Here is a 22027-nt window from a genome sequence, read left to right on the forward strand (position 1 = left end):
TTGACTAAGGTATTAATCGAAATATTTTGACGGAAAGGCTCATACAGTCAGTTTCTTCAAAACACAAGTGTAGGAGGAAATATTCATAGGCAAGAGAAGACAAAACGCCTGTGTAATGTACTTTTACTTGTAATACTTAACTCTACTGGAAATTCAACTTTCTGGCCTCACCCAAGGAAGTGCTGACCATATGTATCTGGCAGTCTCATAGTCTCTCAGATACCCGACAAAGGTCTAAGGGCCAAAACATTGTTCTTCCAGTAAAGTTTATATGCAAGTAACAGGACAGTGAGTGGGAGTTGTTTCTTTCCTTGCAATGATTATCCAGTTATCCAGAGCATTTTAGCTAGAAGACAAAGTTGGCCATAAGTTGGTGAAAATAGAGAAATCTTCAGCAGCTAAAAAATACTGAGCCAAGGGTTAGCAGAGCCCAACATCAAGAAAACAGAAACATGACTACAAAGTAATGCCAATGTTGCCCTGTGCAGTGTTTCCTAAACTCGACTTTGAAAAGTACTTGAAGATACACGAGACTCCTGCCATTTAAAAGTAATCCTTTATTTCATATCATTACGTGTTGCGAAAAGTAACTCATTAGAGTACAACCCCCAATACCTCAAAAGTTGGAATGGTGTGTGAAGTGTCAGTAAAAACTGAAAATAAGGATTTGAAAAATCTCATAAACACGTCATTTATTCACAATAAAACACAGAAAACACATCAAATGTTTAAGCTGAGAAAATGTGCCGTTTCAAGAAAAAAATAAGGCCATTCTGAATTTGAGGACAGCTACTACTCAAAGAAGTTGGGGCGGGTCTATGTATCTTTAACAGTCCTGGGTCTTCTTTGCATTTTTGACACATTTTTTCAGTTGGTCAGAGGTGTTTACTTTGAATCTTTTACTACAAAGGTGTGTAAGAGATGCAGCTTAGCATCTTAGCATTGTCTTGCTGAAATATGTATGACATTCCCTGAAAAAGATATTTCCTGGTTGGGGGAATATGTTGCTCTAAAACCTGTATATTCCTTTCAGCATCAATGATGCCTTTCCAGATGTGCAAGCTGCCAACTGCTTAGCCAATTGCACAGTGCACCCTCCATACCATCAGAGATGCAGGTTTTTGAACTTAGGGCTGGTAACAAGCCAGATCCTCTTTAGTCCTGAGGCCTACTGGATGGGCATAGATGTCCATGTTTTCCAAAACCAATTTAAAATAGGGGTTTTTCTCAGCTTAAAACAGATTCCCACTTTGCCTTAGTCCATTTCAAATGATCTGTGGCCCAGAAAAGATGGCAGTGTTTCTGGGTGATGTTTACATATGGCTTCTTCTTCATATGTTAGAGCCTGAACCTGCATTTGTGGATGGCACAGTGAACTGTGTTCACAGACAAAATTGGGCCTGTTTGTAATACAGAGCCACCTGAGTACCCAAAGATCCTGACCATCTAATTTTGTTTTTCGGCCCTGTGCACAGAGATTTCTACAAATTCTCTGAATCTTTTGATGATATTAAGTAAGTACGTAAGTAAGTAAAGTTTATTTATATAGCACCTTTCAGAGACATATGTCACAAAGTGCTTTACAAGGTAAAAACATAATACAGTCATAAAATACATCATAAAAACCCTGGTCTAATTAAAAGCTTTTTGAAATAAAAATGTATTTAGCTGCTTTTTGAAGGTCTGAGTCCAAACCCCGTAGAAATAGGGGAAGTGCATTCCACAGTCTGGGTGCAACAGCTTGGAAAGATCGGTCCCCTCGGGTTTTAAAACGAGTGTGGGGGACCACTAAAAGGTTTTGGTTTGATGACCTCAGGTTACGAGTGGAGGTATGTGCACGAATCAGATCAGCAATGTAGGGGGGGGGGGCGCTATATTACATACAATTTTATGCGGAGGAGCATTATTCTGAAATCATTCCACAATTTGCTGAAGCAGCTTTCTGCTATTGGTGAACCTCTGTGCATTTTACATGTGAGAAACTCTGCCAATTTCAGTTTCTCAGTTTAAACATGTGATATATTTTCTGTTCTGTTGTGACAAAATGAGGCTTCATGAGCTTTCCAAATCACTGCATCCTATTTAGTATTTACATTTCATATTTCACACTGCTAACACATTTAGCTTCTACATGGTATAGAGCCTAGTGTACATTCTCATTCTCATTACATAGTGAGCTGATAACAGTAGCTTTCCACCACATAACAAGCAACGGGCATGCTAATTTTCATTTAAGTTGCATTTTTAGCTAAAAGCTAGCCATTGCAGTTTTTGAGCTGAACTTTCTCAACTAGCCACATCTACAGAGATGTCCTTAGCCTGCATGTGCATCTTCAAAATGTGAAGTAGCACCTAGCAAACACTTGATATCAAACCTGCACACAATAAAGTGTGAATACTTCCACAATGCAAAAGCTGTCCTCTCTGCCAACATGTTAGCTGACTGACTGACTGACACAGGATTGGACCCATTCCACAAGCACACAGCTGCATGCCAAGTAGTTGGAGGGAGGCAGACACATTGCAGATGCGTCAGGGATTTTCTTTTTTTTCCCTCCCTCAACAAACAAAAGAAACATTTTAACAGTATTTGGTTGCTTATTTGCGAAACGAAGCTAAAAAAAATCCAGCAACTTCAATTAGGGAAATTGCCTTTGCCATTAAAAAAGAAAGTATAGAAATGCCAATGCGGAGCATAGTATACATGCCAAAGCTTTGATTTCAAAGTTTTGGATTTGACAGCAAATCCAGCAAAGTGATGTGAATTAAAGCGATATTCAGTAGTACATTTTGCTCTTACACTTTTCTTTCCAACTTTGAGAAATGTGGAGAACAAACAACAAAAAGCAGGCTGCTGACGATTTAAGTAGATGTATAAGAGGTCTTGACTAAGCCCACAGTCACAGAAGAGAGCTTGGAAAGAGTGACTCGTCACTGCAGCTGGTCTAGCCAGCCATTGATAGATTTGTAGCTGCTAAGAGTGAGCGAGTGAGTGCGTGAGGGTGGAAAAACAAAAAAGGGAAGAAAAAAAAAGAGAGAAGTGGGAGAATTACACATTGTCTCTGTGCTGTTACAGCCCTCTTCACAGCACAGTCACAGCTTCAGCTTATATGCAAACCTTCTGTTAATATGAAGTCAAGGCTCCCAGAAACACAGGACTGGGGATTTGGCTTTAATTACTCGCTTCTGCTAAAAATGCTTCAGTTATTTATAATGGTAATCCTTATTTTCCTATGCATGTGCCTGTGAGTGTGCACGCGAGTGTTTGTGCGCAGGCGTGTGTGTAGCCTCCTGTGATGAGCAGCTGGTCTGCTCACTCCTGTGCTGAGGGAATCAGACATTCCTATTGATCTCCATCTCCCATGGGAGGTGTGTGTGTGTTTGTGTGTGTGTGTACACGTGTGTGTCCACCTCTGCTTCCCTTTGACTGCATACTGTAGAGCAGAATTCGATTTGTTTTTGTGCAACAGTGCCACTGCCAGGGGACAAATTGAACTGCAACGTTCATGTCTTATTCAGGCACACAGCAGGTCCTTCAGTGGATGTTAAACTCATATAATAATAAATCTCTGTTTCTCTGTGTCTGTAGTGTGGGGGGTGTTTACTCCTGAATAGGGAAGAAAATGTAAGGATCTCTGATCTTTACTTTCTCTTTCTTTCTATTTAAAGTGGTATAAAATCAGGCTGGTGGGTAACTGAGCGTTTTTGTGTTTTGCAGGTTGTAAACTTCGGCGGGGTTGCTGGGGTGAAAGGTGAAAAAGGGGACCGGGTGAGTATGAAGGATTACAACAAAGAATACTGACATTCATTTTGGGGGAGGGGGCGTAGTAAGACTAATATCAGAGGTATGAGCAATACGATCGCTTGTGCCTGGACATGTCTGCTTCGGCGCTTTGATATTGCTGTAGTCCAATATGATGTAGGCTGTTGACCAATTACCATCTAGGTGGTACGCATTGTTCGGTGCTCACTGATTCTATTCATCACCCACATCATTGTTCATTGCCATCATTGTTCTTTCTCTACCTCTCTCTATTTTCAGGGTGATGACTGTTCTGGCTCCCATTCAGGTCCAGTAAGTTACTTTTCCATTGTGTGTCACACTCACCCCACGCCACGCTTTGTGGAAAGGCATTGTTTTTTGGGTTGGTCCTTTTAGTTATTTGGCATGCAGTGCAGTGAGCCTGAAATTTTGGCCAATAGTGGTCTGTGATTATACATGCCAACCAAGTGTCTCTAACCTCAGTGCACAGAAGGACCCAAGGGGCAGAAGGGAGAGAAAGGCGAGTCGGTGAGTGCCAATACTGCCAAGGTTACAGCAGCACCTTCCACTGCCCTGCTAACCCCCTAGCTGTTTAGTTTGAGCTTTATTTGAAACCTCATTTTCCAGCATCCTTTTCCCAGTATTAATTATGCAGTGGGAATGATGGTGTGCTTTGTATGTTTATTTACTTGGTGAGTGACTCACCGAATTTGCATGAAAGTATATATGCAGGGCTTGGTTTCTCAAAGGATAGATTTGACTGGTTTAAAGAGTTAGATCAGCTTTAAATTTTATCCTCGATTGCTCTGAAGCAGGTCAGACCCATCAATCCATTTTCTACCGCTTAGTTGGCTTTGTGTCAAGGGGGCAGTATTCTAATCAGAATCGCCCAGACCTCCCTTCTCCACGGCCACTGCCTCCACCTCTCATAGAGATATAGAAAGGCATTACCAAGCCAGCTGAAAGACATAATCTCTCCATCTTGTCCCAGGTCTGCCCTGGGGTTTCCTCCTGGGTGGTCATGCCTGAAATCCAGGCGGCATCCTGGCCAGATGCCTGAACCACCTGGACCGGTTCCTTTCAATGCAGAGGAGAAGTGGCTCTATTTTGAGCAGCCCCCCAGGATGACTGAGTTCCTCACCCCTCCTCCGAGGTTGAGGCCAGGAACCCCCGTAGGAAACTAATTTCTGACATTTGTCTCTCACTCTTGACATTTGTGGGCTCACTCTTTCGGTCACTAGCCGCAATTCGTGGCCACATGTGAATGAAGAAAGTTAGAGCGTTGCACAAACATAAAGACTGACTTGACCGCCTACCTTTAGGCTAGCAAACCTTAAGACTCAGACTATCAGCAGCACCCAACAGGGCAGAAGAGAATAAAATAAAACCGGGTGTATTTCAGGTTTAAGAAACATAAACACTAGTAACCCTACTTTTACATTTATTCACACATATGTTGCCAGTGCCTTCTCTGCAAATCACATCATGAATTCACGAGATTAGGCAGGAAGTAGACTGTTTCATTCTGATCCGATGTCACATTTTCCACTGATTATCTCTCAAAAAGCACAATTTTTTTTTCTTCTTAGTTCCATCTGTGTTACTTGGTTGGGTGTGATCACTCAGTCAGGACTTTATTTTTTTATGTTGTTGTTGAGAAGTCTTAATTGATCCAATATTTATTACCACACATTCCTGCTTAAGATAGTCAAGGTCTAACGTGTTTTGTGCAGCAGATGAAGAATTTGAATTAGTTTGATCTAATCCATCCACAAAATCCATCTTTGCTTTGTGAAACCAACCCCGGGGTCTCTGTTTCTATATTAAATTTAGATTCTCAGCAATGAGTTGCGTCTGATTAATATGCAGCATGTAAAGCCATTCGGACTGCTGCTCTATAATGTGCTCCTGTTTCTCAAGTTGTTTGTTTGTGTGTGTCCAAATGGGGCATATGGCCCCTGCTGGTAGCCCTTACCGGTTGCCAACTGGTCACTGTGTTGTTTTGCTATGCTCCAGTGGTGTGTGTGGCTGTTTAGAGTTTCTTTAGAGCCAGGTCATTGATCTGGGCCTTGTCTCCATTCACTCTCTCCACAGGCGACCCCTGCCAACTGGGGCGAAGCAGCTGGGTACAAGGTGAAGAGCTTAAGAAACTTTTGGTGATGAATAATAAAGATATGACTTTTTAATGATCATCTAATTAAAGTCTAACCTCTTGCTTTTTCATTCCTCACCCCCCTCTGATTCTCCAGGGAGACAAAGGTCAGAAGGGTGAGAGGGGTCCACAGGGTCTGACAGGCACCCCAGGAAAGGATGTAGGTGTTTTTGTGTTTGTTGGTTTTACTTCTTTTTGCTTTCAAATTAGAGCGTTAGATTCAACCAAAGTACCTTTCAGGCTTGAAATTTAGAGTTTAGCTTTCAATCTACATTTCAATAGCACAAACATGAGTGCACACTCACAAACATACTAATTCATTCACGCACATCCACTTATGCAGCCACTTTTATCAAGCTGGAGCGGATATTCAGTAAACTCATACGGTATTACTATTTAAGCTCAGGCGCCCATTGATATTTATTCCCCCCTCCTCTCTCTCTCCCATTGCGTTAAGTCGGCCTGTTAATGCCTGTTAGATTAGGCTAGAGCAACAAAGCTTGCACAATCAATGCTGCCTCATTGACTGTGCTGTTCGTCTCTCACACAGGCGGGCGTCTATTCAGGAAGACTTAAACCTTTTAATCTTCCCTGTTCAGTGCAGTGATCCTGTAGACGCATGAAAAGTTTTGAGGAACAAATTACGACATGTGTGTGCTCTGAGATATTCCCCTGGTTTCAGCGTCAGGCGCGCACTCACACTCACGTTCACCGGGCTAAGTGCTTGTTGTGGCCAGATGGATTTGGTGGAGGATAGATTTTCTTAAGTCTCCCATCCATCTGACATTGTGAATATGAATGTGCTGTTGATGTGACTTGAATCAGACAAGGAGAAAATATTACGCATGCACCACTGAAGACGATACATCTTACAGTCTCTACATTTCTCCCGTTTTTTTCTTATTTCTCAGACGAGGAACATCAGACAAATGGGGGAAAACAAGTGTCTTTAACAATTTATGAAGATATTTTGCAGATAAATTTCAACACAGTTTGTTTGATTATTTGGAGTTGGCACTGATGATGGCAATTCTCCTTTTTTGTCTGTCACCTTTTCCCAGGGTCGAGCGGGATCGGTCTGTGTGGTCGGCCCCAAGGGACAGAAGGTCTGTCTGCATCACGTCTACAATTAACCTGTCACATTCTTGCAGTCCAGTTTGCATTTAATAGATATGTTTTGAAATTGTTTCCCAGGGTGTCCCTGGTATGGTAGGTCCGGAAGGATTGGCAGGAGAGCCGGGAAGGCCGGGACTTCCAGGCCTACCAGGGGTCGGAAAACCAGGTCCTCCAGTGAGTGCGCTTTTTAATTAAAGAACTGGTCACAGAAAGCAGAAGAATGATATACACAATTACTGGACAATGTCCTTGCACTGATTATCTTAATGTCCTTATCCTCATTTTAGAAATGGCTTCTATTTGACCAAAGTGTGTGTTTCTTTGTGGGGGGGTTAGCCACAGCTCTCAAAAATACATGGCAGGATGTGGCAGAATGCTTTCTTTTGATCAGATTGCTCCTGATTAAAGTCTAAAAGCATCTTAGGATGGCATTTTAAAAGATTCATTTCCTTTTTTTCCTTCCCAGGGCCCTCCTGGTGAACCCAGCGGTGCAAAAGGAGAAAAGGTAAACTTACATTTTGACTTATGACTGTTATAATAATGCTCTTAGGCATATTATAATAAAGATGTCCTTTTTGCTTTAATATATGAAGCATTCAAGGCCATGGCACTCGAGTGCCTTTGTATCTCGGAAGGTACCACTGCAGCTACTATTACCATTAGCATTAGCATTCACTAACTTGAAAAAGATATGTGCATATATTTGTTAAGAAGATACTTGTTAAGAAGGGAGGAGGATTGTTAGTAAGGAGTTTGAAAAGCTGAGAGTAACTTAAAGTTGTTGAAAAAACTAAACAAATAAGTACTAGTTAGCTAACTAAATAGTTCAAATAGTTAGCTAAAAGTAAGGTATAAATGTTTAACTAAAAAGAACAAATATCAAAAATGTGTGACATATCTACCTAATTAATAAATGAACAGTTGAAACAGTTGAAAGTTAATATACAGATAGTTGAAATGGCGACTTTTTAAGCAAGCGATATAAAAGTTTGCTTAAATTAATGGACAAACAACTGAAATGGTTGAAACCATGATACCTGACTAAGTATCATGGCGTTAAATAGGCTAGTTAGCAGAAAAGTAATTGAAAATGCAATGTTTTTTGCAACGTAATAATGTAAATGCAGTGGTTTTGAGGATACTCAAGGTCCTGTCCCAGTGTAAATGCTTATTGCAAATCCTGCTTGCAAGTTGTTAGTTGATTGTTTGCACATCAAGAACCAGCAAAGGCAAAAAGAAATGTCTTATTACTAAAAAAAAAAGCTTTCTGTAAAACAGCTGTTGTATTTACAGGGCGATAAAGGAACTTCTGGAGAAGATGGATTCCCTGGAGAACCAGTGAGAGACTTTTTTAAACATCGATTAGTATTCTGTAATGTATGGATGGGCTTCCAGGTTATGGACATGATTTGAACTTTGATCCGATATGTCAGTGTTTGAATGAGATTGTGCTGTTTTCAAAGGGTCCAAGAGGACCACCTGGATATAAAGGAGAGAAGGTATATCTTGTAAACACTATATTTAATCTCTATATGCATTTTGTCTGAGTTCTCTCTCATCATCACATTGTACGTCTAACTTGCGTTAAATCTTCAGGGTGACCCATGCGAAGTGTGTCCAGTGCTGCCTGCAGACATAGGCAACAAAGTGGCTTTACAAGGGAAACCTGGCCCTAAAGGAGAGCCCGGATTACCAGGGATAGGAGAGAGAGGACCGTCTGTAAGTAGCGCGCTTGACCGGAATGTCATCTGCGCCTGACCGGAATGTTAAGTTTGCCATTTTTTTACGATCTTGCTACATTTCTTTATTATGGAGTTGTAGACACGGTCAGAGTTGTAGCTGACAATTGAACCTTGAGCACACTTTTTTTTTTTTTTTTGATAACGCATATTTTTTTATTTTTCTTATCATTCAGAGGGAAAGTGTGGCATTTATGTCTACCTTGGGCTTTTATTTGCCCTTGAAATTCTCACAGTATTGCAGCAGCTCAAGGGGAGAAGGCGTGATATGCTGTCAAAAGTTTATCCTCCAAGGCAAAGGGCTTTTTCTTAATGTAATCTTAACTCGTCTCTCTGTTTCTCTAGTGAGTCAGGACTCGGCACCCTGTGCATTGTGTTTCTCTTTCTGTTCATTCCGCATCTTCCCACTTACCCCAGCAGGTGAAATAGAGAATGATTTGTGGTGGGGGAAAAAAGAATATAAATCTCAAGCCTTATGAGATTCACTGTGCAACGATTTCCAATAGTGCCAGTATCCATCTGTCATACCTGGTTAGGGCAGAAGGAGAACGAGGTAGAGCAGCAGAGAGGGAGAGGGGAGATATGACCTTACTCTCACAAAGTTGAACTAACATTCTTGCTTCTAGATAATTCCTGTTCTTCCCACCTCTTCCCTTTTCTCTGTATTTAACAGGGTCTTCGAGGTGCAGATGGCAAGGAAGGACGGAAGGTATTGAGCCCCCCCCCCCCCCCCCCAATGCATTTACAGCTTATGGTTCATTCATATTCTGTGGAAGCGTGGCCTATTCATCTGCATTCCTACACATTCAGATATGCTAACATCAGTACTGTAGACGACTCCCTCCTAAAGCAGAAGCAAGCCAACCAGCAGTACAGACGAAAGTCAGCGTGCACACACTTTCAACACTCCTTCACATGGCTATCTAAGTGGGTCGATTCCCAATGCATGTATGTGCAGGACTGACATACTCCCATATCTGCCTAATTGTTATAGCCAGAATGCTTCCAATGCCATGCTGAGACATGACATGACAAAGCAAGCCTGCTTGTCAGGATGCGCTCGGTCTAATATGCCTTCTTGACTGTTGTCTTTTTGTATGTTTTGGCAGGGAGAACCAGGATCTGATGGTACCAAAGGTGAAAAGGTCAGCTCTGTGTCTTTTTTATGTTTGAGGCTAAACAGTTACCTGTTTCCACAAGTCTTGCAGCACCAGAATGTTTCTAACCTTATTAATGTGATTTCTTTTTTTCCATGACTGGCAACTTGTCAAAGAACCAAATGAGTCTGTTCTGATTATTCGTTCAAGGCAGTCTGTGACCCACTCTGAACTTCCCTGCTCCGTCTGTGTGTTTTAGGGAGAGTCGTGTTCTGCGTGCCCCACTCTCGGAGAGTTTTCTAACTCTGTCCCCGGTGTCATGACCCAAACCCAACAGCAAAAAGGCGAGAAGGGAGAAGCTGGAATTGGGCAGAAAGGAGAGAGGGTAAGCTTGTTTACGAGGGATTAATGTGATTCTGGTGATCAATAGGAAGCAAATTGCACACAAAGTTAAAAACAACAACCAAAAAAAGACTTTGGACCTACTAAGGGGAAGCAGTGATATTTAAACTGAGTGGATAATTGGGTTGTTTGACTATACTCCTATTGGTGATTTTGTTACTATATTTGCTCGCATGTGTGTGCATTGATAAGTACCTTAATTAAAATGATATATTGTCCACTTTTTCTCCTACACAGGGGCAGCCGGGAGATGTAGGGCCGGCTGGTCTTAGAGGAGAGCAGGTAAGTCGCACAAAAAGAAACATGAACAGTGTAGGTGACCTCAATAGCAGACAAGGCTTACATAAAGGGAACTCACTCAGTAGGTTTCTGAGTGAAGCTCTTAATAGACTTCATGAGGAAGATAATCACAGCAGTGCACTAATTTTAGTGCCCCAGACTGTTTGCCATTGGGATTTTCCCCAGTGGGAAACTTATTAGTGAAGAGCTTAGGTAGTCAAAAGCCAATTTTTTATTTCTTATTTATTTTTTATTTTTTTAGATGGCTGCCTGTAGGGTCTGTACTATCAAATGTGAATTACCAATTGAAAAGACCCATCCATTTTTATTAATTCTTAAAATTTAGATTGTGATTTTTTTTTTTCTTCCACTCCACTGCAGGGTAATCCAGGCAGCAGAGGAGCTGATGGAAAGACCGTAAGTTCAGATTCAGTTCTTTTTAAACATCATTTTTTGGATGACATCCCGATTTACTGAAATCATAAAATGTGCCCACGAGACAGGGAAAACCTGGATCAAGGGGACCAAGTGGCAAGGATGGACAGAAAGGTGAAAAGGTAGGAAAATATGTCAAAAGGTTTTGGATCCCTTTTGATGGCCAAGATTTAAAAACCAGACTTATCTTTTTATTCAATATAATCCAAAATGAGTGACTGAGCCCATTAACCCATCAGGAAAGTGTTTACAGAGGTTAATACAGAAAGTATAGACTCTTCTGCATTGGCTTAATCTTTCCACCTCAGAAGATTAGAAGATTAATGTTTTCTCCTGTCTATGTGTACCACTTTGGTGCTTTTCCTAGCTCTCTTAAGTAACACCTTGGTACTCTTTTTAGTTTGTTGAATTAACACGTTTGCACCCTTTCTATCTCGTCACATTAACACGTTTGTACTTTCTCAAGCTCACCAAAGTAACACCCTGGTACTCTTTTTGGCTCACTAACACAACATTACCACACTTTTCATCTTGCTAAATTAAAACCCCAGTACCCCTGCTAGCATGCTAAAATAGCACATGAAATTGACATGAAAACTGTAGCTCTAGTGGTGATAATAACTGCCAAGAATATGAAAATATATACTAAATATAAATATGTACTTCCCACAATCTAATGAGCGAGAACTGTGCCCTAACCTGTGAATGTTTAGCATGAGTTAAATGTAATACATCACAGCTGCAGAAGTTAGCGATTTAGATTAAAAGTAGCATTAGCATATAAACTCCCAATGTTTCCTGGCACAAGATAAGAGTATGGAATCTTCATTCTCTATGTTCACCATCCAAGTTTGTTAATGTCAGCATGCATGCTATTAAAAGAAGAACGACACTATATTCCATGTCTCCTACTGAGACAAAAAACCTTTCAAGTCTACCTTCCAAGCTTTGTATCTCATAAAAAATATCTCAAGTTCTACTTTAACAAGTGGTATTGTTTTCAGCTAGAGGTTCTTCACTCCGAAATCCTCTCCATTTCTTACTACTGAGTGTTTTATATGTTATGTTATTCCAAGGTTTTTAAATTTTTACGTTTATACATTCTAAGGGAGAACAAGGGCAGCCTGGTGTTAGTTCTCCGGGCCAAAAGGGTGAGAAGGTAAGTGCGGATGTATTTGTTGGTTTTGTATCCTTTAATATTTTTATTATGCAAACTCATCTTGTTGACTCCCTTGCTTTCCCTAGGGCGAGTGTGGTGTGTGTGAATCATCAGAGGTTGGCCGGATACCTGCTAATATCAAAATGCCAGTGGGAGCAAAAGGCAGTCAAGGTGAACCAGGCCCTCAGGGGCCACCAGGACCTCCAGGTCTTGGGGCTGAAGGCAAACAGGTGCGTATCCATCACACTGATTCGAAGCATCTTTTTGGAATCCAAAAACAGCTTCACCTTAGATTATTCTAATATGTTCATGTATGGTTGTCTTCTTTTCAGTTAGGAAAAAATTACAGAAATGGTGCAGCGTATTTTACTGTATTGCTGCTAAAATAACTGTATCTCAAAGAAACATGTAGATGGAAGTGCTAATGACAGGGTAGCACCTTTTAAGACCTTCTTGGCTTTGCTTGTAGAGAGCACAACGGTATGAAAGAAGGAATAAAATATTTATTTATATAGTGGCAAATCACAACAGCAGTTGCTTCAGGGTGCTTTATATTTTTAAGGTAAAGCCCCGACAGAGAAAACCCAACAATCAGATGACCCCCTTATGAGCAAGAACTTGGCGACAGTGGGACAGAAAAACTCCCTTTTAACAGAACGAAACCTCTATAAATCCTTAAAAAGAAACAATGCCACTTGGCTAAATTAGCATGTAACAGTGACATAGCTTGCAACCAAACCCAAGAACAAACAAAAATGGAAACAGCACTGCACACACCATTACTTCCATAAGTGATCTTCATCAGAATTAGTAACTCAAATCGCATTATGCAAATTCCAAAAAACCAATGCAGCTTCTTTCCGATCCTTGCAGAGTAAAAAGGATTAAGCATTATCTTGATGAGTGAGACTTTTAAGGTACTGAAAGATTGTGCCTCAAGGGTGCGTCAACCCATAATACTTATTGTACAAATCGGCTATACAGCAAATCTCCTCTTACCACAGAAGTGCTACTAAGTATAATAAATCTCTTTTGGCTTGTGTCATCCCCCCAATTACATGCTGTTTGCTTCTGTGGTTAGCTCTGTGTCAACAGTTTTTATTTTATCTGAATGGATAGAGGCTCCCACAGTATTTGCAGATGACTGCACATGTGTTTTGAAAGTGCACGTGCATGTTTGTGTTTCTACCTGTGTGCATGCATTTTTTTTTACATTTTTACATCCTCTTTTTTTTTTTTTTTACTTTACAGGGCCCATCAGGGCTGCCTGGTGCCAAAGGAGAAAAGGTAAATTACTCAGTAATGTCTCCTATGGTTTGACCTAGTAAGTTAAGAAATTAAACCCCACATATGAAATCTACAACCATTCTGTGACATTTACCCAGTGCCCACATAACCAAAGCAGTATGCTGACAAAATGAGACTATTTGGAGTTTTTGGTGGCCTTTAGAGGCAGCCAGGCGTTCTCACATAAGCACAGGCCGAGGATGTCTGGAGGAATCCCACGCCGCGTATTAAATATTGTGCTTATTTTAGATCACAGAATCCATGTGCTGGAACATTCGCATCACTTTACCTATAAAACCGAGAAATAAATCTCCCAATAACAGAGCCAAGCTGCCTTAAATTACCTTGAAAGTCATCCACAGGAATCACTCTGCTTCAACTTCAAAGTGAAGGAAGATAGTTACTGGAATACTGAGATTGATTTTTTTTCCCCACATAAACATAGATCAGACAAAAATACTGGCCTGGTTGATGTTGGGGAGGGAATTCTTAGCTACCCTGTGGAGCTGCCTTGTAAATACTCAAAGGTTTCCAATTAGTGTAAAACTGCATTGTGGGTATTGGTGGCATCCACCATACGTGTACATTTTCTTTCTCATAAGATCGCAAAACCTTTTTAATTAATATCATGCATTATTCACGTCTGTGTTTGCTCACTAGAAATCTTCTTCTCCACTACCTTTGATGATACAATTCATGCTGCAGCCAGCTGTCAATAAGTATCATAGCATGAAACCATCAGAAAGGTTGCATCACTCACAGTCTTTTAGTTGTTCTTGGTGGAAAAAAAAAAGAAGCCTGCCTAGAATTCATTTTGAGCATTGTGCACACTAAATACAGGTCACTGCCTCTCCTTTTAACAATGAATTTCAATTTAACCAGGGTGAGCAAGGAGATCGAGGAGAGAATGGATTAGATGGAGCTACTGGAGCCCCAGGACTGCCTGGAGACCATGGTCGGGATGGCCAACGGGGCTTGAAGGGAGAAAAGGTAGTTTAGCATTCCTGGACCTTTACCTTCCATCCTCTGATGCCAGTGCCAGTATAAAATGTGTCAGTCGTGTCTCTGTACCTTAGAGATCTAATTTGTTTTTTTTAAATGGACTTAGATTTGTCTCTCCATCCATTGAGAGCATCTATTGCATCTATTACATATTAGGAAATAGGAGTTAGAATTGATGCTGATTAGCTAAATGGAGACACAGAAGTTGGAATGAAGTTTGATTCGTCCTGAGCTACTTGGATTGTGATTTGCTGATTTGCTTTTATTTTATTATTTTATTTGTTTATTTTTTACAGGGGGATGCGTGTACCAGCTGCCCTTCTGCTGGTGCTGTTGTGGGTGACGGTGTAGCTGTGCCAGGCCCCAAAGGAGAGAAAGGAGACCCCGGCCCCCCAGGAGAAGGAAAGTCTGGCAAAAATGTAAAGGCACTTGTTTATAAGTGGATATACTTTAAGTTCTGTGCTGTGAGAATTGCACATGATGAGCTTGGTTTTTTTGGGGTTTTTTTTGTCATTTCAGGGAAAGCCAGGTTTGCCTGGTGTGCAGGGCCCCGTCGGTCCCAAAGGAATCAAGGTGTGAATTCCCATTTATTATATTATCATGTTTATAAATAAATATGGATGACTGATTCACTGTCAATGTATTTTGTCGTCTATAGGGAGAAGTCGGAGTCCCAGGAATTGGCCTTCCAGGACCACAAGTAAGGCTGACGTCTCCTGAGGGAAAAAAAAAAAAGAAACCATCTGGATCAAGTTTGATGTTGACATTTGAAACAGCTGTTAGACACAACACTCACGCAGCTCCTAGGTGGATGCTGTTTTAATCTCACTGCACCAAATTCCCCCATGACATCAGCGATTAGAGTTTTACGGTCTCGCAGGTCTGACAGTGGAGTTGTAAATAACCACCATAAAGTAATTTGGGAGTTTCTTCTCTCTCAAATCCTTTGACCTCTCGCGGAATAACAGCTCATTGATTTGTCAGTCTTTGTCCATATCTTTGCTCTTTTCTCCCCAGACTTCGTTAACCTTCAGATTCTTTTTTTTTGTTGTTGTTGTTTGTGTTTCCATCATAGGGTGAAGAGGGACCAAGAGGACTCCCAGGACTTGTAGTAGGCTTCTCCTATTTTTAAAGTGCTTTGTTATTTCTTTACACTGCATACATAGACTTTAGTCTAATCTCTGCTTTTTGTACAGGGACCTGCTGGTGCCAGAGGATTACCTGGGCCTGCTGGCCCTGCAGGGGAGAAGGTAGCAGAAAAAACAAGTGACTTAAACTCTAAATTGCCTTTGTACAGTTACATGAACCCTCTTTAAACTTATGTGTTGGGTTTTTACTGTTCGCAGGGCTTCAAAGGTGACTCTGGGTTTCCTGGACCACCTGGTCCCCTGGGCGTTGGAGTAACAGGCCCCCCGGTATGACGTAAATATGTCTTTCTGCCTCTCCATATGATGTAATGCTTATATGTTTTCAAACACCCTCTCCTATTTCCTTTTTTGACCCACAGGGTAGAGATGGAGCCCGCGGCTCCACGGGACTGCCGGGAGCTGATGGAAGACCTGTGAGTTGTTCATTTAAAGTCTGTTTCAATCACATGTTTTTCACATGTTTTTGTTACTTATGAATCTGCAATTCAGAGAGTTGTCAGAGAAATTCAAGTGGCAAACTCGAGTTGTCGCCCGTGCGTTAGCGTCTTTTCAGACTTTTAATTTTCTTTGAGCTTCTTTGGGAATTGTCCTTGATTTAGGCATCATTTGTAACCAAGGATGTCTGCCTCGATCCATAACAGAGGCGATGTCTGCTCCCATCTCATCCTCCGTCCCCTGATCTGCTCTCAGCTCACTGCCCCGTGAGCTTTCTTCTGAAACAACAAAGCAAGAGTAACTAAGTGTTTGTCTTTGTGTGTGCGTGTGTGTGTGTGTCTGTTCGTGTGTGTGTGTGTCTGTGTGTGTGTGTTTGCTCTGTCTCCTACTCTTGCAGGGGCTTGATGGAGCTAAAGGGGACAAGGTAAGTCTACCGTTTTGCTTGGATGAAGGAAACTGGAGGGGTTTTAATATAAAGAGGGTGGAACAGATGGTAATCACAAGAGATGGCTCAACACCCCACTACCACACCAGCCTTGCCCAATCCCTTGTCTCACACACACACACACACACACGCATACACACACACACATGTATGTGCACGCACCGGCCTCAGGGCACATATAGAGTAGCAGTGGAGGTGACAAGTGTACTGTTGCTGGCAGACAAGAGGAGTTTTGGGGGCCTTAAGAGAGAGCGTGTGCGAGACTATTAATTACTGAATTCATCAGAGCCACTGGTCCAGACTGTCACCGAGCGGGTGGGAGAGATGAAGACGTGGCAGAGGCAGAGTTTAAGGGTCGGGAGGGGTATACGATGTGGGGGCAGAGTTGTTTGTGAGGGCTGAGGTGAAAAGAAGAATAAAGTTAAGAAAGAATAAGAAGTTGGAAAAAAAATCCGAAAACAGAAAAAATGTGCAAGTGGTAACTTAGCCTTTATTCTGTGGATTTATTAAGACTCTGTGGCTCATGCATACTCTGAAAAAAATGATTTTGGTTGGACTATAGTGAGAACAGATGCATATGAAGAGATATTATGTGGTTTCCTCTTATGTTAGCTGTATTTGTGTAATTGTACAATTGCATGTTCATTGTATATATGCAAAAGTTAAAGCTTTTTGGGCAGTTTTGTGTATTGCTGCACTTCATATTCCTGACACAGTATGAATAATAAAAAAAAAAACAGCAACTTTAAATCCCTGCCAGTTACAAGTGTCTTTGTAACACATCAAGATTTAACAAAACGGAACAAAAGTGCCACGAAAGCTGAAAGAGTTCTGGCTTTCTTCCTGTAACAAGAGCAGTTTTAATCTTGAATGAGGGCTCGTTTTTGCAGCCTGTGCTTAAAATCGTGCCCAGTTTCACTTTACTGTTTGATTCTTTTTTTAAAGATCTGCTTTTTGGGGTCTTTTTTATGTATATTTCAGGGTGAACCTGGAGAGTGCGGCTGCCTAATGCCGCACACGGGCGTAGGCGGACCTGTAAGTACACCCATGCTGGAATCGCTACACGTGGACAGGCAAATTCATCTAAAGTAGAGAGAGCATTGCTGCTCAGTGTATGTTTTAAGAGCACAGGTCGGATGATTTGGTGCGAGTCCAAAGGTAACATGTTGAGAAAAAAGAAACTGCTGAGTTTTTTTTTAAATTTATTTTTCTCTCTTTTTTTTGCTCTTCCACAGTTTTCTGTAGTTTGACATTTGTTGTGTAATTCTTAACATCACACTGTGTGCTTTCTGTATATCCTGCGAGCAAAGGTGCATCTCTGATTTTGACTATTCTTGCCTTGCAGGGAGCTCCAGGAACTCCAATAAACACGTGGCAGCCCGGGCCTCAGGTCTGATCTGTCAGCCGAGCCGTCCTGTATGACAGCTTAGGCTTTGTGTGAACGCTGTGTGTCTGTTGTTACCTTGCAAACTTTGTTTGGAAAATCGCAGCGCTCGTCTCCTTTTTTGGGGGGTTTCACTGTCAGACTATAATGTAATAATTTGTGGTCCTCCCTTCATATGTTGCAGGGTCCCCCAGGACCTCCTGGCCCACCTGGACCCCCTGGGCCTCAGGGAGTTATTGGAAGCCAAGGACCTCAGGTATAAGCGAGAGTGCAAGTAGGATGGTCAGGGGGGAGGGGTTATGTCTTTGCTTCAATTCAGAAGCTGCTTCATTATGCTGAATTGAAAAAAAGAAGCTACTTATGTAGGCTTTGAGCTTGGGCAATTTGGGTTCATAAATAAGGCTTTAACGTGCTTTGCATTTTCATGGGTGAATTAAATCCATATTATGCATGTAGGAAATGAACTGTCATTATATAAAGTATGTGTGCAGTAGCTTGGACACAAGCAGGTTAAGGATCAAATCAAGTTTAAACTTCAAAAACGCACTAACCCATCTGGTGCTTCGAGCTTTAACCCATGTGGGAAGCAACTGAGCAAGCTTTCTGAATGTCAGTCAAGACATGAACAGTTATTTGAAGGTCTGGCTTTAAATACACCAAATGATGCAAAGCTTACTCAAAGTATGAATTTGGCTCATTTGAGAAGTTTTTTCTTTTTTTTTCATTTAAACAGACCTTCAAATAAAGTGATGCTCTGATCTGTGCTGCAAGAGTCAAAGGCGTAAGAAACTCTAGAAGTGACTGGGTTGGAGATATCATGTCTTTGAAAAGAGTGCATTTGTTTTTTGTTTTTTTAAATTCAGTAGTGTTCCGAGATTTTTTTTTTCCAAGTTTCATAAGACATGGCCGGAGAGGGAAGAGGTTTCGTCATTTTGGCACTGCCCCTTTGACTCTGCCTTTACCATTGGTGCCGATGGGAGTGGCTAGCCCTCGATTGGCAACAAACTAGTTCAACCTCAGTTCCTTCTTTCAGGGTATCCCTGGAAACGACGGGCTACCGGGGAAACCGGGTTTGCCTGGAAACATCGTAAGTAATAATAGAGAAAAAGGAGGAGAGGCGGCTCTTATCTGCTGATTTGAGATCTGGGGCCTTGTGTATAAATGATGCAAAAGCACGAAATAAATACATATGGCAGGAAGTGGAATTATATATAAGATATTCCCAAGAAGGGAAGACTCATGAGTTTATTTTCTAAACATTTAGTTTTTCACAAACTTTATTACATCATGATTAAAGTGGTTTATATACTCTGCCCCAAAATGTGCTGTGTTTACTTTTGTTAAATTCTGTATTTGAAGCACAAATCCTGCTTTTCTGCTTTTAATTTGAAACCGCTGATGCGAGAGGAAGGAAGTTTGTTTTTTTGTTGGACAAAATTAAAAGGTGGCATGTAGGTATCTGGCTCGTACAGTACAAAGTGGAGAAAATAATTATTTGAGCACTTGCTGAATTCACAAGTAAATGGACTGATGCTTATAGAGCGCTTTTCTACTCTCTCGGAGTACTCGAGGCGCTCTATACAACATGCCACATTCACCCATTCTCACAAGCACTTTATCTATACTTAGTGTTATCTAACTACATTCACACTCTGATGGAGAGCAACTTGGGGTTAGTATCTTGCCCAAGGATACTTGACATGCAAACTGGAGGAGCCAAGGATTGAACCATCAACCTTCCGATCAGTAGGTGACCTGCTCTACCTCCTGAGCTACAGCCACCCCTAAAGAAGTTGCTCACTTACAAAGGAATTATAATTTTGTAATTTTTTGCTAGTTTCATTTTACTGGAGAGACGGAATATAAACGGAAAATCCATAAAAACACATTAAATAAAAGTTATACATTGATTTGCATGTCACTGAATGAAATAAGTATTCGATCCCCAAGGAAGACCAAAGACATTTCTTGTAGTTGGTCACCAGGTGTTTTTTGGTCCACTCCTCTTTATGGAGACCCTCAAAATCCTTAAAGTTTCTTGGCTGCTATTTGGTAACTTGAAGCTTCAGCTCCCTCCACAGAATTTCTCTAGCACTGAGGTCTGGAGACTGTCTAGGCTTCCATGACCTTAACCTGCTTCTTCTTTAGCCACTTCTTTGTTGCTTCTGTGGTTTGTTTTGGGTCATTGTGATGGTAGAAGACCCATCTTCAGTGTTCTGCTTGAGGGAAGACTTGTGCTTGTGCTTCAAGATTTCAGTCCATTACAGCAAAGTGTGTTACTAAACGGTGTTCTTGGTCACTGTGGTCCCATCTGGATTCAGATTACTAATATGCTCCTCCCGTGTAGTTTTGGAATGATCCACCACCTTACTCATGACCATCCACACCCCAATGAGCTCTAGACCCAGGGCTATTGACAGTTATTTTATATTTCTTCTATTTATGAAGAATTGTAAATGAAACAGGTGACATTGATTTTATGGACAGGTGTATTATTTATTCATTTATTTATTTATTTATTTATTAACCTTTATTTAACCAGGAAGATCCCATTGAGATTAAAAACCTCTTTTTCAAGGGAGACCTGGCCAAGATAGGCAGCAGCAGATGTCTCACAGTTACAGAAATTACTCAAACACAGGCAGCAACAACACACATGCAACAATAAGTGAAAGAATACAAATAAAATATAAAATAAAATTCAAATAAAAATAAAAAAGTCAGTTAAAATGACAATCAATCTAATTGAAACAGTTACATGTTATGGACTGGGCTCAAGGATTCGTAGTTTAGATTTAAAAGCACTTAATGAAATGAATTCAGTCATTTTCCATTCCTTCTGCAGTTTGTTCCAGGCCAAGGGTGCTAAATGGACAAAAGCTCTTTTACCAAGTTCAGTTCGGGCAAATGGAACAGAAAGCAACAAGTAGCCATGCGGATGAAGAGAATACCGACCAGCATGTTTCATTACAAGCAGGGAACATAGATAAGAAGGCAGCAACCCAAGTATCGCCTTATATATAAAACTGTATAAATGAGAGTTCCTCCGACTTACCAAAGCAGGCCGTCCTACCTGAGAGTATAACTCACAGTGGTGAGTCTGAAATTTACAGTTAGTGATGAACCTCAGAGAAGCATGATACACAGAATCAACCATTCGAAGACATTGAGCAGAAGCATTCATATATAGAATATCACCATAATCCAGCACAGGCAAGAATGTTGCAGCAACAAGCCGCTTCTTTGTATTAAAAGAGAAACACAACTTATTTTGAAAATAAAATCTCAGTTTTAACTTCAGGTTTTTCACAAGATTCTCTACATGTGGTTTGAAGGTAAACGAGTCATCAATTAAGATTCCCAGATATTTATAGGTGTGAACCAACTCTATTTTATTACCTTCAAGAGTGGTTACTGATGGGATTGTTTGGGCTCGTCTCCTTGATTTAGAAAACAACATGAGCTTTGTTTTGTCTGCGTTGAGAACAAGTTTAAGCTGAAGTGTGTACTTTATAAATATAATATGCTGAAAGCTGGAGTCTCTGTAACTGATTGGCTGATTGATTGATTGATTGTAATCTACAATCGATCTGTGGGAGCCAGAATTGTGACTGGGTTGTTGGGGATCAAATACTTATTTCATTTTCTGGATTTTTGGTTTATATTCCGTCTGTCTCCATGAAAATGAAACTACCACAAGAATAAGAGACTGTTCATTTCTTTGTAAGCGAGCAAATATAAATGCAGCAGGGGATGAAATAATTATTTCCCCCACTGTGTATGCCTGCATGCTTCAAGATGACTGACTGAGTGCTAGGCTGTTCCTTTTCTAGCCTCAGGTGTGTTTGAAAATCTCTGAAGGTAATTTCTTTTCTCATGACAGTAAGTGCAAGGACAAAGACAAAGTGGTGAAATAAGGTGTTGCGAACTAATCTGTGCTTTCTGATTCTTCTGCATATGCTGTCAGTATTGCTTTCTTTCAAGTCTGTTTATAACTTAATTTAATTTTAGGAACATCAATGATGATCTCCAGCCAGCTCTCAAGGGCAACTTAACCTTCAATGCAGTATTTCAACAAGTAGTTCAGTGAAGAAAACAAATGTCCTACTTTTAAAAAAAAAAAGATCTTATAGAAACTGCAGACAAGTGTTGAATACGAGCACATAAAGCACCGTCTGTGCGTA

At 40.9% G+C, this 22027-nt stretch overlaps 1 protein-coding gene across 5 annotated transcripts in view; it reads left to right on the forward strand.

The window, feature by feature from the left end:
* col16a1 (collagen, type XVI, alpha 1) overlaps nucleotides 1-22027 on the forward strand; it is an 83857-nt gene that overhangs the window by 39002 nt on the left and 22828 nt on the right. Inside the window, exons 10-43 of one of the 5 annotated variants that reach the window (XM_026156034.2) lie at nucleotides 3590-3625; nucleotides 3719-3769; nucleotides 4043-4075; nucleotides 4247-4291; nucleotides 5858-5896; nucleotides 6013-6075; nucleotides 6977-7021; nucleotides 7110-7205; nucleotides 7498-7536; nucleotides 8325-8369; nucleotides 8495-8530; nucleotides 8628-8750; nucleotides 9444-9479; nucleotides 9880-9915; nucleotides 10127-10252; nucleotides 10507-10551; nucleotides 10930-10965; nucleotides 11052-11105; nucleotides 12092-12142; nucleotides 12229-12372; nucleotides 13394-13429; nucleotides 14312-14419; nucleotides 14728-14850; nucleotides 14951-15004; nucleotides 15090-15131; nucleotides 15507-15542; nucleotides 15628-15681; nucleotides 15778-15846; nucleotides 15939-15992; nucleotides 16412-16438; nucleotides 17441-17494; nucleotides 17805-17849; nucleotides 18028-18099; nucleotides 18877-18930. In XM_026156034.2, the coding sequence (XP_026011819.2) occupies nucleotides 3590-3625; nucleotides 3719-3769; nucleotides 4043-4075; nucleotides 4247-4291; nucleotides 5858-5896; nucleotides 6013-6075; nucleotides 6977-7021; nucleotides 7110-7205; nucleotides 7498-7536; nucleotides 8325-8369; nucleotides 8495-8530; nucleotides 8628-8750; nucleotides 9444-9479; nucleotides 9880-9915; nucleotides 10127-10252; nucleotides 10507-10551; nucleotides 10930-10965; nucleotides 11052-11105; nucleotides 12092-12142; nucleotides 12229-12372; nucleotides 13394-13429; nucleotides 14312-14419; nucleotides 14728-14850; nucleotides 14951-15004; nucleotides 15090-15131; nucleotides 15507-15542; nucleotides 15628-15681; nucleotides 15778-15846; nucleotides 15939-15992; nucleotides 16412-16438; nucleotides 17441-17494; nucleotides 17805-17849; nucleotides 18028-18099; nucleotides 18877-18930 (2007 nt within the window). The remainder of the gene's footprint in view (nucleotides 1-3589; nucleotides 3626-3718; nucleotides 3770-4042; nucleotides 4076-4246; nucleotides 4292-5857; nucleotides 5897-6012; nucleotides 6076-6976; nucleotides 7022-7109; nucleotides 7206-7497; nucleotides 7537-8324; nucleotides 8370-8494; nucleotides 8531-8627; nucleotides 8751-9443; nucleotides 9480-9879; nucleotides 9916-10126; nucleotides 10253-10506; nucleotides 10552-10929; nucleotides 10966-11051; nucleotides 11106-12091; nucleotides 12143-12228; nucleotides 12373-13393; nucleotides 13430-14311; nucleotides 14420-14727; nucleotides 14851-14950; nucleotides 15005-15089; nucleotides 15132-15506; nucleotides 15543-15627; nucleotides 15682-15777; nucleotides 15847-15938; nucleotides 15993-16411; nucleotides 16439-17440; nucleotides 17495-17804; nucleotides 17850-18027; nucleotides 18100-18876; nucleotides 18931-22027) is intronic. The other 4 variants (XM_026156035.2, XM_026156037.2, XM_026156036.2 and 1 more) reach the window with 4 other exon arrangements.

Source organism: Astatotilapia calliptera, chromosome 22 (genome assembly GCF_964374335.1).
Source record: "Astatotilapia calliptera chromosome 22, fAstCal68.1, whole genome shotgun sequence".
Taxonomy (NCBI): Eukaryota; Metazoa; Chordata; class Actinopteri; order Cichliformes; family Cichlidae; genus Astatotilapia; species Astatotilapia calliptera.